At 32.6% G+C, this 15,072-nt stretch overlaps 3 protein-coding genes across 5 annotated transcripts; 2 read left to right on the top strand and 1 right to left on the bottom strand.

The window, feature by feature from the left end:
* Positions 1–591: 591 nt before the first annotated feature.
* On the top strand, positions 592–4,333 carry LOC107957759 (probable protein phosphatase 2C 9). The gene is made up of 6 exons (XM_016893329.2): positions 592–1,020; positions 1,144–1,240; positions 1,984–2,223; positions 2,318–2,594; positions 3,427–3,581; positions 3,720–4,333. The coding sequence occupies exons 2-6, from the start codon at positions 1,208–1,210 to the stop codon at positions 3,888–3,890; spliced, it is 876 nt and encodes a 291-aa protein (XP_016748818.2). The 5' UTR covers positions 592–1,020; positions 1,144–1,207; the 3' UTR covers positions 3,891–4,333.
* Positions 4,334–6,262: 1,929 nt separating this feature from the next.
* LOC107957762 (uncharacterized hydrolase YugF) lies at positions 6,263–8,353 on the top strand. 3 transcript variants are annotated; one of them, XM_016893335.2, is made up of 4 exons: positions 6,263–7,396; positions 7,550–7,642; positions 7,742–7,809; positions 7,911–8,353. In XM_016893335.2, the coding sequence occupies exons 1-4, from the start codon at positions 6,767–6,769 to the stop codon at positions 8,119–8,121; spliced, it is 1,002 nt and encodes a 333-aa protein (XP_016748824.2). In that variant the 5' UTR covers positions 6,263–6,766; the 3' UTR covers positions 8,122–8,353. The 3 variants fall into 3 exon arrangements, with proteins under 3 accessions (XP_016748824.2, XP_040969923.1, XP_040969924.1); XM_041113989.1 differs by having other exon boundaries at positions 6,263–7,642; XM_041113990.1 differs by lacking the exon at positions 7,742–7,809 and having other exon boundaries at positions 6,263–7,642.
* A 556-nt stretch (positions 8,354–8,909) lies between these two features.
* Positions 8,910–11,370, bottom strand: LOC107957763 (14-3-3 protein 7-like). The gene is given in 7 exon segments (NM_001327663.1): positions 8,910–9,131; positions 9,309–9,343; positions 9,572–9,720; positions 9,967–10,076; positions 10,182–10,269; positions 10,354–10,660; positions 11,270–11,370. Coding segments are annotated over 7 exon segments (762 nt in total). The 5' UTR covers positions 11,337–11,370; the 3' UTR covers positions 8,910–9,125.
* Between the last annotated feature and the right edge of the window lie 3,702 nt (positions 11,371–15,072).

The following is a 15,072-nucleotide window of genomic DNA, read 5'->3' as shown; positions in this document are numbered from 1 at the left end:
ATTATAACTTCTTTGGTAAATTAATTAATAGTTTATATCATCTTAAAACAGACATGTCGAGACTTAATTTAACACTAGGGTTGGATTTGCTGACCAACTGGGCAACTACATTACGTTCAAGGGTTGCCCAGTTAGGAGTTGGTCATCCATTTACGTTTTGGTTAAGTATTAAGCAAGCTAACCATTTTATTTTTTAATAATTTACAAAAAAAAAATCAAATTTCAACTTATCATTTCTTACCACAAATTCTTTGCGAATTAACATAATCCAACTCTTTGAATTAAAAAATTAATTTAACTTGGTTTAATTGTTGATTGATTCTAAACTCGATTGACATAGTATTGTTGTCGATATAGGATAACATTAATTTAAGTGCATTGAACTATATTATCCTCCTATTTATAAGTTAAGTAAGATTATGAGTAATTTTAAACATTGTGTGATAAAAAAATATTATGATCGTAACCTATAACAAAAATGTTAATTTGGCTTAAATGATAATTGTATTTGTAATTTTTTACTTTTTTTAATAAAAAATTAAAAAGACTTTTTTGTTTTTTTTAAGGCTGAAAACAGAGAAAGCGCCCCCAAAAATGGAAAACAGACTGAAACAGCAAAGTCAACATGAAGAAGTCTGCTTTGTGGCAGCTTTTTTTTTTTTTTCATTATATTGTTAACGATTCCTTTTTCACATAAATATTATGATATATCATATCAAATAGCAAAGGCAGACTCTTCCGAGAACGGTCACAAATAATCATTCAGGCAAAAGCTCCATTCCTTTTCTCCAAATTCCAACCTTTTTTTAATATTAAGCACTAGTTTTTAACCCTTTAGAAGAAAGCTTTCAAATATTATTCAATTGCTTGTGCAAACTAACAAAAGCCAACCAATAACAAAAAGAGGAAGAAAACCCCAGCTGATAAACATAAAGGAGAGCTGTTGTAGCGGACACCTACTTCACCCAGCAATAGCAGAAGCAAGGCATATTTTGGCCTTTTAATTGATTCTTTATCTTGGTGATTCTTTCATGCTCATCTTTTTGTTTTTGCTCTCTTTTTTTTTTTATTTGTGGCTTTGAGGGTTTTCCTTTAACGATATTTTTTTTGTTGGGGTTTTGATGATATCTTTAAATTGACCAGGAACTTGATGCTGAAGAGAATTTAGTCAGGCAAGTTAGAGGTTTTTGCAGAAATTTTATTTTCTATGGATTGGTTGTGCTGCTTTAATTCCTCTCAGGTAAAGCATATTTGCTGTACTCTTTTAAGGCTTTTCTTAGTACTCCTATGTTTGGGCAATTAAAACTTTTAATTAATTGTGATGATACTTGGAATTTTTATATAGGTTAGTTGTGTGATTAATTTTGAGGTTATGTTGCTTGATTTCAGTAGGTATCTTATATGAGCTACTTAAGAGTGATGAATTTGGGTTGCAAGAATGGTCTGCATATTGAAAGGATTTCATCATTCATCTTAGATGTGTGTTGGGATTGCTATAATTTTTCATGAACGCTTCCTAATGATGATCTGTATGGCATATAGTCATTAATATGTTCTTTTCTTTTATTTATTTATTATTGTGTGAGATTATAATGCAGATGCTCCTAACTTGGTAAACCAATTTAGAGTTTTTCTTTTAATACAGGTTATGCAATTAATTTTTTTTTTTAAATCTATTTACCCAACAGTCTTGTACAAGAAGTTCATCATATGATCCTGTATATTGATTTATTATGAACAGTCAGTACACAGCTTGTTTAGAAGGGAAATTTGGATGAACTTTCCATGCTACAAGAATTTACTCTTTGGGATTCTTTTTCCCTTTTCGTCGTGTCATCTTTTTCATAATGTTATGTTGATGCAACATATTTGATGGTTTTTTTTAGTAACCGGATTGGTATAGGTTTTCTTTTGTTTGGTGTTAAGCAACGTGGCTAAGTGAGGCTTACAAAGAGACTTATTGTTACTGTTTTATCATTTTAGCATGGAGGGGGGCGTTCATCATCTACTTCTGGCAAGGGGAAAAGCCATGAGGGTATAATGCGGTTTGGATTCAGCCTAGTAAAAGGGAAAGCAAGTCATCCTATGGAGGATTATCATGTCGCTAAGTTCATGCAGATTCAAGGTCACGAGTTGGGGCTTTTTGCTATCTATGATGGTCATCTGGGAGATAGTGTACCTGCCTACCTACAAAAGCATCTGTTTGCCAATATCCTAAAGGAGGTGGGATGTGCCATACCATTTTTAATAGGGTAATTACATGTTTTGGCTTATTACTTTCAAATCAACTTATGCTTTCATTTCTTACTTTTTCTAGGAAGAGTTTTGGGTTGATCCCCGCAGAGCCATTTCAAAAGCTTATGACAAAACAGACCAGGCAATTCTTTCACGTACTGCTGACTTGGGTCGTGGTGGATCCACTGCTGTAACTGCAATATTGATAAATGGAAAAAGTCTATGGGTGGCAAATGTTGGAGATTCTCGTGCTGTTCTTTCAAGTAGGGGTCAGACTAGACAGATGACTACAGATCATGAACCAAACACCGAACGAGGCAGCATTGAGAACAGAGGAGGATTTGTATCAAATATGCCAGGTCTTCTACTGCATCCAATGTTTACAAGTTCATTTGTTATTATGCACATACAGTCTAATATGATAATAATTTATAACATGTTTTGGCAAAGAAGTTGAATGTTTGAATCTGCTGATGATCTTTAAGCTGTTTGCAGCTTCAAATGCTTAGACACTTATGTAGGAAGTTCCTAAAAGAACTTATTATCCATGTAGTTTCGATCCCCATTAAGACGCCGATGGTTCAGTTAGTTACTTCATCTACCAAGAACACATCAATTACATTGAAAAGAATTTTTGTCTTCACGGTTCACTACCTTGTAATTCACTAATTTTTCTTCTTTTTATGGGCGCATACATTTAATTAGTGGTTAAATTTACTTTTTATTGCCAAGTCTTAGTTAGCTGGTTAAGTCAATGAAGACGATAGGCTGATTTTGTCTTGTTGCTGCCTATTGTGGGCATTTATTAGATTTAAGTTACTGATTCTTCCTTCATTACAAATATGGAATCTGCGATAATTTTAGGTTATGATAATTTCTCTGTAAGTTGGTTGCTTTACTCAAAATCCACATCATGAGCTTCCTTTGCATTTTTCTTGATGTATCCATTGAAAAGGAAACTGCAAGTTGCCATGATTTTTTTTTTTAATTAATTTTTATTATTTTGCTTCTCTTGCTTTGGCCTGAAATACATTCAAAGATACCACAAAAGAATTGATGGCCCGAAAACATCAGTTCAGCTAATTCTAATCCATGGAAATTCTCACTATAGAGTGAAACATAAGGCTCTTACTCCTATAATTTTTTTTCGGTTTGAAATTGTTGAATTTGCTGTTTTGTCATGCTTAACAGGAGATGTTCCTAGAGTTAACGGACAACTGGCAGTTTCACGTGCTTTTGGGGACAAGAGCCTTAAATCACATCTGCGGTCAGATCCAGACATTCAAAACACCAAGGTAGATGGCAATACAGACGTTTTAGTCCTTGCTAGTGATGGTCTTTGGAAGGTAAATTCTTTTGGTTTTGATGCCTCTGTTCATTTATATATATTCACTTTGTGCACATGCAAGAAATTGTCTCAATGATGCATGAGCTAGTAATAGTTCAGCAGGAGTTATATTTCCCGTTCTTTATGCTTAATCCAGGTGATGACTAATCAAGAGGCGGTTGATATTGCAAAAAGGTTCAAAGACCCACAGAAGGCCGCAAAGCAACTGACCACCGAAGCAGTTAAAAGAGACAGCAAAGATGACATATCTTGCGTCGTAGTTAGATTTAGGGGACAGAATCGTTTAAATCATATTGCTCTCGGGTGAAGTGCTGAAATAAGAGTTCGTTTACCCAGGATGTCAATTTGTGGATTAGACCAACATGAAAATGCATATAGCTGCTTGGGGTAATCCTTGAAGTTCTGCAGAATCAAAGGTTTGGAATTTACGAAATTATTATTCAAAAACAAAATACAGGTTTTGACTCATGTAAATTTGTTTTATCTATTAGGCTTTGATGTTTGATTATTATTATTATTAGGAATTCGTTGTATATGATAATGGTTGTCACTAAAAATTTCTCAAGTCTTGGAGTCCAGATGAAGTTGCCTGTTTTAAATTGTGAGTGCAGGAATTTGAATTAAAAGTTTGTTTTTCAGCAAATTGGGTTATCTGATTGTATCCGACTCAGAAGCATATGTATCATGGAATTTTTATACAAGGCTAAAACCTTGATTCATAATGCAACAAACTATTCCTACTTCCTCGTACGGATGCGGAAACCATTAACTGCTTTCAATTTCATATACATGACCTGATGATTCCCACATTTATTATTTTATCCAACTTTACCTTCCTTTTTGCTTGCTTACTTGATTGGACGTTGCAATTAACTTTAAAACATTATACATGAAAAATATTATCTAGCCTACTTATCAAATACTTTTTCAACTTACCATGCCAAACGGAAAGTTAAATATGGTGATGACACATGACACATGACACTACTGATTTATTTAAAAAATATTTTTTTCTTAAATCGTACCCACTGTCACATGACCGATTCAACATGGTGGTGACACGTTGTTATGCTTATTTATTTTAAAAAAATTATTATTTTCTCTAAAAAATTTTATGGATCTGTCATTTTCATTATATTGAATTTATCATAAAAAAAAAATAGGAAGACAAAATTTCAAATGTATGAAAACTAAGAAATATGGAATATATTTTAATCTTCAAATAATTACACTATAATCTAGCTTAAAAATAATTAACTCAACACAAAGCGTGGTAGAAATCATATTAGTATAATATAAAAATTAAGTCTATAAACTATTTTCTACATGAATTCAAGTGTAGGTATTTTTATCTAGGATTGGATTTATGTGAAATTTAGCTATATATATTAAAGACTTAATATATAATTTTGTTATTTGAGTTTGATATTTGTTTTATGTGGTATCAATGTTTTTTTTTGTATAATATAATATTTATATTTAACAAAAATTATACATTTTGATATCTAGAGATAATAATGTTAATTTTTTTAATGTTTAGTCTAGGTTTTTATAGTTGATTTGATGGAAATAAATAATTAACTAATAATAATAGTAATTAACTCTAACAATTGAATTAAAAAATTAAACCTAAAGTTAAACAAATTTAGAATTAACACTATTTTTTTATTAAAAAAATTAAATATTATAATATTAGAAATTAAGTTTCACCAATCAACTTTAAAATCTAAATTAAACACTAAAAATTTAACATCGTTACCTTTAAATACTAAAATATATAATATTTGTCAAATACAAAAAATAGATTAGATTAAAAAAAACAACATAAATATCAGTTTGAAATAATATATTAATTTTAAATGAAATTATTAAACATAGAGTAAGAGCAATTATAGTGTTGGTGGATTTGATGTTGATTAATCAAAGAGCTAGATTTTTCTCAAATTTCAAAATAGATAGAAGACTAGAAGCGCACGTCCCCCAAATTGATTGTGATTAAGGAGAGAGCCGCACGATAAGCGCTGTTACGTTTCCCACTTTCCCGGATGCTTTTATAAACACTGCACCTTTTTCTCTCTACTTACTTTTAATCCTTCCATTTGAAAATAAAAATAGTTTTTTTTATTCAAATTAGTTTCTGTGATTATATCTGTTTTGTCATTACATGAAATTTTAAATAATTTGTATAAATTTTTAAAAAATATATTTTAAATATATTTTAAAAAATTGTAAAAATTTAGTTGATGATTAACATTTTCTCATACTTTTAATAGAATTTAAGTTTAGAGATTAAATTAAAAAAAATCAAATTGTGAATAAATTTTTTTCAAAAATTAGGGAGAAAATGTTGTCAACCTTGAATGTCACTTATCATTAATAATAATAATAATAATAATAAGCTTAGCAGCAGTTCAACGACTAGTATGCTTTACTTACATCCACACAGTTTTTATCCGGTAATCCATCTCCGAATGGAAGTTCAACTAAACAAAACTTACCCCTGATGACTGCTTCCTTGACTATTATAGGCAGGGGCGGCGTCACTGGGACTTTGGCCTAAAAACTTTTAGTTTTAATTATTTAAATAAACATTAAAATAATAATAATAATAAAATAATTATACTTTGTTTTAAAATATTTATAATTTAATCATGAAATATCATTTAAAAAAATTTGACTTGCCAATAAATGATTAGATTAAATGAAAAGCAGAAAACAGAATAACCCCAGCCAGACCCACATGGTCCCGACAACACCATCTCTTTCTTTCACACAGATTCCAATCTTTTCTATTGGATATAGCATTTAATGTCACCCCCCCCCCCCCAAAAAAAAAAACCATATAAAAAAGAAAAGAACTTGCTGGAGGAAATTGGCTTCAATCGCTTTGGTTGGTCATATTACATTTACATATCCTTTTATCTCTCATCTTTCTTCTTCCATTGTTTTGAGTTTTAATCTCTCTCTCAAATCAGACCAAGATCTGATGTAACTCTTTATTCCTCTACACCCACAAATTTTTATTCCTCAAAAATCCATTTTAATAGTGCTGTCTATGTCCCTCTCAAATCACATAAACTAAACCAAAATCCATCATTATCAAGTGATTAGAGGACAATCATTTCCCTCCCTTGGTGGAAGAGTTTAGGTTGTATGATTCCTTAGGTTTTCTAAGGAAAGAAAATGACAAGGTGTTTCAGCTTAACCGCAGCCAGAAACCGGTGTTACAAATCATCATTCATCAAAGCGGGGCTTCGATCCCCCATCACGGACCTCCAAGATGGCACCGTCATGCACTGTTGGGTCCCCAGGACACATAATGACTCCAAGCCTAACCTCCTCCTCATCCATGGACTGGGAGCCAACACAATGTGGCAATGGGGTGACACCATTCGTAAGATGATCCCTTTCTTCAACATCTTCGTACCCGACCTTGTCTTCTTCGGGGACTCCTACACGACTCGGCCTGAACGCTCCGAATCATTTCAGGCTCAGTGCGTGATGCGTCTGATGGAAGCCAACTCGGTGAAGAAACTCAGCCTGGTAGGCCTCAGCTATGGTGGGTTTGTTGGGTACAGTTTAGCAGCGCAGTTCAGTGAAGCTGTTGAGAGAGTGGTGATATGCTGCGCTGGAGTTTGCATGGAAGAGAAAGATTTGAAGGAAGGAGTTTTCAAGGTATCTGATTTGGAAGAAGCTGCCGAGATTTTAGTACCCCAAACGCCCGAGAAGCTTAGGGAACTCTTGGGTTTTGCTATGTTCAAGCCGCCTCCTTCGACTTTGGTCCCTTCTTGTCTGCTTGCGGATTTCATTGACGTAAGTGAACCAACGATTTCAGTCTCTAGAACCAGCACAAATTTCTCATCTTTGTTAATAGCCAATCGACTGCCTCAATACGTCTGCTTTTCATTTGGGGTTGTCTTTTTCTCTATGTTATGTCTTGATGTAATTGGGAACATATACAAACAGGTTATGTGTACAGAGTACACGGAAGAAAAGAAAGAGCTGATCCGAGCAATACCCAAAGATCGAAAATTATCAAACATTACCAGAATCTCTCAGGTTCATCTTAATTTTAAACCGTTCTTTGTTTTTTTAACCATTTGCTGCTTTTTTCTGAACCAAGTTTGCTTTCAACCTTTGTGACTTCACTATTTTCAGCCCACCTTGATTTTATGGGGAGAATATGATAAAATTTTCCCTTTGGAATTGGGTCACAGGTTACAAAGGTTCGCATCTTCTTCAAAGCTTTGGGAATCAAATTACTTAAAAAAACCTTTCTGCTGATCGAGGAATTTTTTTTCTTTTTTTTTTTTTTTAAAAAATGCAGGCATCTGGGAGATAATGCTCACCTCGTCGTCATCAAGGGCACGGGACACGCATTCATCGTAGAGAAGCCCAAAGAGTGTTACAGGCACTTGAAATCATTTCTAGTTGATTTGCAGCCTCCTCCGTCCACCCCATCTCCCATTCCCAACAATGAAAACCATCTTTTATCTTGCAAAGGAGAAGCAGAGAAGATAACCTTGAAAACAGCCTAGATTTTATGCATCATTTACGTCCATATGAAAAATCAAAATCAACACAGGGAGACACAGAATCTATTAAGCTATTCCAAAGGAGCCCCTGTTAGATGCTGCCCTTCCACTTTTCTTCTGAGCATCAGATGCTTAGTTTTATTGTTAGGGAAATCCATAACATAAATTCTTGCTAAGGAATTGATTATTCAGTAAAATTCATCTTCCTTTAATGAATTTCAACCATTATTCCTCATACGTATTGTATCAATCTGCTACCATTTGCCAACGAGTTAGTAGTCTCGAATACCGAATTCAACAACCAGGCCAATATATTCAAGGATATAATATTTCTGTTAGATTCTTAATTTCATTTTGAAATTTTAGCTCACGCTAAATTCAAGATTCAAATCTAAACAACAAACCCTCCCTAGGCTCTTACTATATATATAAATATTCCAGTTCACAATTGAGTTCAATGAAAAAGATAATTTATCCCAAAGAACCCTTTCAGTAGGACTGGGGAGGGTGGTCATTTGCTTATTTTTGAGGCCAAAATATGGATGTCTGAAAGTAGACAATGACCCATGTCATGAATTTTGCAAAAAGGTCCACACACAGAATCGAACACTCCTGCTACACAAATATCAATCCCCTTGTTCATTAAACTTCTCAAACAAATTGGGCATTTAAGCTATGTTAAGATCAAAACCAAGCAAAAAACTGAAGAATGAGCGAGGTGTGGTGTGCTTCAATCAGAAACATGTGGAAAAACAAGAAGCTAAGACAACAAAAAATTGAACATAAGGAAGTAAGTCATAAAGACTATAAAGTGTAACCGATTCAATTATGTTTAAACAGAAGAGAACACAGAACAACAGTCTGAAAACATCTGATAAACAAATCGAACCATGTCATAGGTAACAAATCCTGGTACTACTACCATGAGTTGAAAGCAGGTCACTCTAGCAGCAAGCCCCTTTCCTATCTCGACAAGCCCAGTCTTAAAAGAATACTCTTTCATCCAATTAACTCTGCCAAGATATTGAACAATTTTGAGAAGACAGAAAAAGAGGTTTATTTGTAGACAGCAGAATGAAAGAGTAAGAATGCAATCAAGATTCACACCACAATAAAATCTAACATGCCAGAGATAAAATTCATCGGTTGATCAATGATCAGTCCAGCACAAAAAATTAAAATTTTCTTACCTCAGCCTGAGGTTCATCTGCTTTTGATTGCTCACCTGGATTACCAAATAACAAATTTGCAAAAAGGAAATTATCAGAGGCAGTTGACAATAGAAATTACTAGTATTAGCAGAAAGTGATTAGTAGGAGGAGATCATGCTTCTTGAAACTAACTATAAATACATAAAATCCAGTCAGACAAGAAGTGAACCATAGCAATCCAAATGTGCCCATACATATATATATTCTCTTATTAATCACAGAAACATACACAAAATACTTACCTCCTTCCTCTGGCAGATCCGAGGTCCACAAGGTGAGGTTGTCCCTAAGAAGCTGCATGATAAGGGTGCTATCCTTGTAAGATTCTTCATTAAGGCTATCAAGCTCAGCAATAGCCTCATCAAATGCTTGTTTAGCCAGATGACAAGCCCTGCTCAGATTTGCATCTCATTAGATAAACACTAGCTGCTAAAGTGGTACTCATATAATAGCCATCTATAATTATTAAAATAAATAAACAGCAACAATGGTTACCAAGGAAAGTATTTCTGAAACTACCACAAAATGAAAAGAAAAATTAGCATTGGGATCATTCTCCCCAATTGAAAGAAAATTTTCAAGTAGGTTACATGATTGTGCATGAACAGGGGGTAGAAAGATTCCTTCTATTTCTAACCTCTCGGGAGAATTTAATATCTCATAGTAGAAAACTGAGAAGTTCAAAGCCAGGCCAAGTCTAATTGGGTGAGTTGGAGGCAAATCTGAGCTTGCAGTGGAAGTGGCAGCCTACAATAGAAATCAAAATAGGATAAGAGGAGGGCTGATTAAAGGTAAAAGAAGAGCAAAAAAAAAAAGGAAGAAGAAGCAGGACTTGGTGGGAATTCAACGCACCTCATAAGCCTTAAGTGACTGATCAGCAGCTTCTTTACGATCATCTCCTGCCTTAAATTCTGCCAAATAACGAAAATAATCTCCTTTCCTGTTACACAAAAAGCAACAAATAAGGAAATATTCACACTCAAACCGCCCCATAAAACAAAAACAAAAGTAAGATGATCCTCACATCTTATAGTAGAAAACAGTTGATTCCCCGGTGGAGGAAGATGGAATGAGGTGCTTATCAATGACTGAGAGTATGTCATTGCATATCTTTGAGAGTTCATCTTCGACCCTTTGCCTATAATCCTTTATCCTCTTCACATTTTGTTCGTTACCTTTGGCCTCCTCCTTCTGTTCAATTGAAGACAGTATCCGCCAGGATGCCCTTCTTGCTCCAATCACATTCTTATATCCCACAGATAACAGATTCCTCTCCTCCACAGTCAGCTCAACATCCAACTTAGCAACACTCTTCATGGCCTCAACCATCTCTGAAATAGTAAAGTTTTTTACAATTTTAAAACAGATTCCAAATAAGCTGAGGTTCCAACAAACCAAAAAATGAGCCCCAAACATACATATATTTGCTAATTTGTCTTTTGCTTCTTCAAATTTGTTAAAATGGGAAACTTAATAGCAAATTCAAAAGAAAAAAAAAACACCGTTTTTTTAAGAAAACGAGCAACAACTTAAAATGTAAAAACTTAAACATAAACATCTCAAATGATAGTAAAAAACAAGCATTTTATTTCTCCACAAGTTTTTAACCTTAATTAATAAAAAAGTACTAGCAATTGCTTTATCAAATCGGACTTCTTTATGCCTAGATAAGCTAATATTTATCTACTGCTACAAATTTTGTTTTAAAAAAAGGTTGTAACTCAAGTCTCAACTTCATCATCTCTTTTCAGTATATTATCATCAAATCAGAACCAAAGCCTCTACTATTCTCTAAACTACAGATCAAGCTAGAAATCAAGTTAAAACGACAAAAACGAAACAGATAAGACTACCGATCAAATCAGAGAAAATAAAGGATTAAAAAAGTAAGCAAACAAAATCTCACGAATAAATTGAAAGATCCACAAAAAGATAGTTACCATCGTATCTTTCAGCTTGCTCAGCAAGCCTTGCCAAGTAAACTTGTTGCTCTCTTTCCTTCTCCATGGCCGCTTTCTTTCTCTTTGAGTCTTTGATCTTTAGATTTTGCGGTTTGAGGGAGCAGGGGAAAGGAAGGGAAACTGCTTTTTAAGGAATGCCGTACTTTGTTTTCTGGCCGTTAGATGTGGTTCGCTTTGGAGGGTGAATCGACGGTCTGGATTGAGTTTTCTGAGAGGGACTTTTGAGGATGATGAAAAAGTCGGAAAAACCCTTGGAGAAGTCGAAAAATGTTGGGTGCGGATGAGGGTTCAATCAACGCGGTGCATGTGAGGGATTTAGGAGTAGTTTTGATCGTTGAATTGACAATTGGCAGTGATCACATGGAAAGTAGTGATGTTGACCTGGAGGAACACGATTGATTGTGAATCCATGGGGTCTACACTTTTTTTTTATTTTTCCTGATGACTTTGTCAGATTCCTTGGATACCATACAGCCCTTTCCACAAAATTTACTCCGTTTAATTATTAATTCTAAAAATATTTAAAAACAAAAAAAGTTCATTTATGAATAGATTTCTTTTATTAAATTTTGAAAAAAAAAATATTCTCAGAACATTTTTTTCTTTAATATTCAACCACTTCAACACTCATGGAATAAAATGTAAATTTAGCTAAGTAAATGTACTAATTAAGACTTTATATTCTGTTTTTTTCTATAAAAATGTAATCTATATTCTTTAATTTGTTACTGTTGTATTTTCCTAATTAAAGAAAACGCTGTCAATATTTGCAAAATAGGGAAATCATTATAGAAGCAGTTAAAATTGTTCGCAGAACTACAAAACAATAAACATTAACTCAGTTTGGTTTTTTTATATTTGCGAGACTTTTTATAGAGTGATAATCTATTGTCTCTAACACTAAACAATTAATGATTTAAGTTTTGTTATACATCAATACAGTAAATTCATTTTACACTTAATTTAAATTTATCTCCACTAAGTTTTTTCTTAAAAATTGTGTGTAAACCAATTGGCTCACTTGTTTACTTATAAAATGCCCTTACAATAATGAATTTTTAATAAACAAAATAGGTGCTAAACTCTCTGTACAAAACCTATACAAGTATTCTATTCTCAATATATGTTTTTTCGACTTGCTAACTATTAGACCAATTACAATCAATCTTTCTATGCAGCTAAAGAAGCATAAGCAATATCCTGATGAAGTTCAAGATATTTCAAAGATAGGACTGACCCTCAATTTGGTACCTAAACAATATCAATTCTCACATCTTGGTACCTAAACTTTGTTTTGGTCACAAGTGGTACCTAAACTATTTTTTCCCCCAAATTGGTACCTATGTTAGGCAAACCATTAAGTCTATTGAAAAAAAAAAAAGACTTATCCCACAAATTGGTACCTAAACCTAAACTATGCATTTTTTTCTCATTTTGGAACCCAAACATCTTTTTTAGTCATAAGTGGTACCTAAACTATTTTTCCCCAAGTTGGTATCTCTAGTAGTTCAATCGTTAGTTAAACAATTAATTCTATTTTTAAAAAATAACCAATTAAAAATTGACATGTGACAAAAAAGACAAAAAATATTATTTTCTCTTATATATTTCATTTTTTCTTTCCTATATGTAACAACCCAATTTCTAGTGGTGTCAGAAAATGTGGTTTTAGGATCCCGTTTTCTTAAACCGAGTCTGTAAATATCTCTATAATATTTATATGAATTGAAATTTGAATAGTCAATTTAGTCGAAATTGTGTTTAATTGAGGCCCAGGGACTAAATTTTAAAAGTCCAATCACTATATATTTTTAATTAGGAAATGTCTTGGTGACTTAAATTGTAATTATTCAAAGGACCAAAATAGTTAATAAACCACTTTTAAACATTCTCTAGTGGACCGTAATAATGACTATAGATTAATTTAGTAAATTAAGATTAATTAAAACTAAAACATGATTAATTAAATTTAGATAATCATTTATTTAAGTACAAAATTGAGAATTGGTGGATGGAAACATAAATTTCATCTTCTCCAACTGACCATAAATGAAAAATAAAAATAAGAATGTCGTTGCTAGGGTATTGAAGCTTTTAGTCTTTAATTCAAGTAAGTCTCTAGCCACTTTTCTTTTATTTTTATAAATTTTTTACTTTGGGAGCTTGACTAAGTTAACCCAATGATTAGTTTGATCAATTGGTGAAGTTTTAATAAGATGTCATTGTTGAGGATTGAATGATTTAGGTGTTAAATTAATCAAAATTAAGCTTAGACTAAGAAAAAGACTTAATTGTGCAATCTAATTGTTAGTTTCATACATTAGGGATCAAATTGAATAAAATGAAAAATTTTATGAAATTTTATTAGGAATAGAAATTATAAGTTCCCTAACAAATATATGTGAAATTAGATTTTAATTCGAAGTCTAGATCAAAACTTATGCTTGTCCTAAGTTTAGAGACTAAATTGAATAAATTGTAAAATATATTTGACTTTGTAATTGAAAGTGGTTTGATATAAAATTTGATATTTTGTATTGTTGAATTATTATTTGTAACTAAAGATGAAATAGGGCCATCGAGAGGGAAAGGAAATGCGAGAGCTGACGATGAGTAACTCAAGTCTTCAGTTTGTATTTGTATGATTCAAATCACTTTAATTGTTGAATATTTATATTGTTTTGCATGGTATGATATTGATGTGAGTTGGAAATGATTATTTGAATTGAATTGCTACAGTTGAGATTAATTATTGAAATAGAGGACTAAATTGAATAAAATAGAAAATAGTATAACTTGATGAATGTATGATACTGGGTTTGAATTAGGTTGAAATATGTTATGTTATTTATAAAATAATGAATTGGATTATGAATTGAAAATGATGAAATGTAAATTGATCTATATAATGAAATTGGATTATTGGTTACCCTATTAACAATTCGAGCAGAGTTGGATATAGTTAGCATGCCATAGGACATAATGAATACAGGTTACTTCGACTATTTGTTGATGAGTGTTGGGCGCATTTTCCTTTGGACATTCTGATAAGTGCAGGGCACAATTTTTATTTTGGTTATACCAGTGACGGCTGGACGCAATCTATTTACTTCGGACGTTCTGATGAGACACTGGGAGCCAAATTAGTGTGTTGGTTGGGATCAGTGTATCCGTTCGAGTCCGAGTCATGTTAACAGGGAATATAAATTATGAATTGGTTAATTAATATTTGAAAACGATTAAATGTTATAAAATTTATTACAGATATTTATAAATGATATTTGATTATCGATAGCATGTGAAAGACCATGCGAACTGGTTAATGAGCCTGAGGGTCAATACAATAATATAAAGAATGAATGATTCGATTTGGAATTGAAATGCGGATTTGATTGTATGTGTTAAATTGAATAAGAAAATAAATATTAATGATATTGGTATTGTATGATTAACTAGCTTGTTATTTAAGTAACACATAGTTGATTCATTTGGTATATTTGGTGCACTTTGTGGCTTATATATATTGATGTGTGATTTAAGGATTAGCATGAAATATGTATGAATTTGTTGTTAATGGTCTTTGAATTGGATGTATGCAATTGATATAAACTTGTAATTCTTTGATTTGAATCATGGAAATACCATTGAGATTTATTGTTCAACGTACAATTTGTTTTTCGTTCTTGAGCATCAACTTCAACATCCAGACAAAGATCCTAGACTCAACAAAGTTTGTATAGTTTATTTTGTTGTTTATACGACACATATCTAGGTTGAGTTAG

Source organism: Gossypium hirsutum, chromosome A05 (genome assembly GCF_007990345.1).
Source record: "Gossypium hirsutum isolate 1008001.06 chromosome A05, Gossypium_hirsutum_v2.1, whole genome shotgun sequence".
Taxonomy (NCBI): Eukaryota; Viridiplantae; Streptophyta; class Magnoliopsida; order Malvales; family Malvaceae; genus Gossypium; species Gossypium hirsutum.
This window is presented reverse-complemented; position numbering and strand designations above follow the sequence as displayed.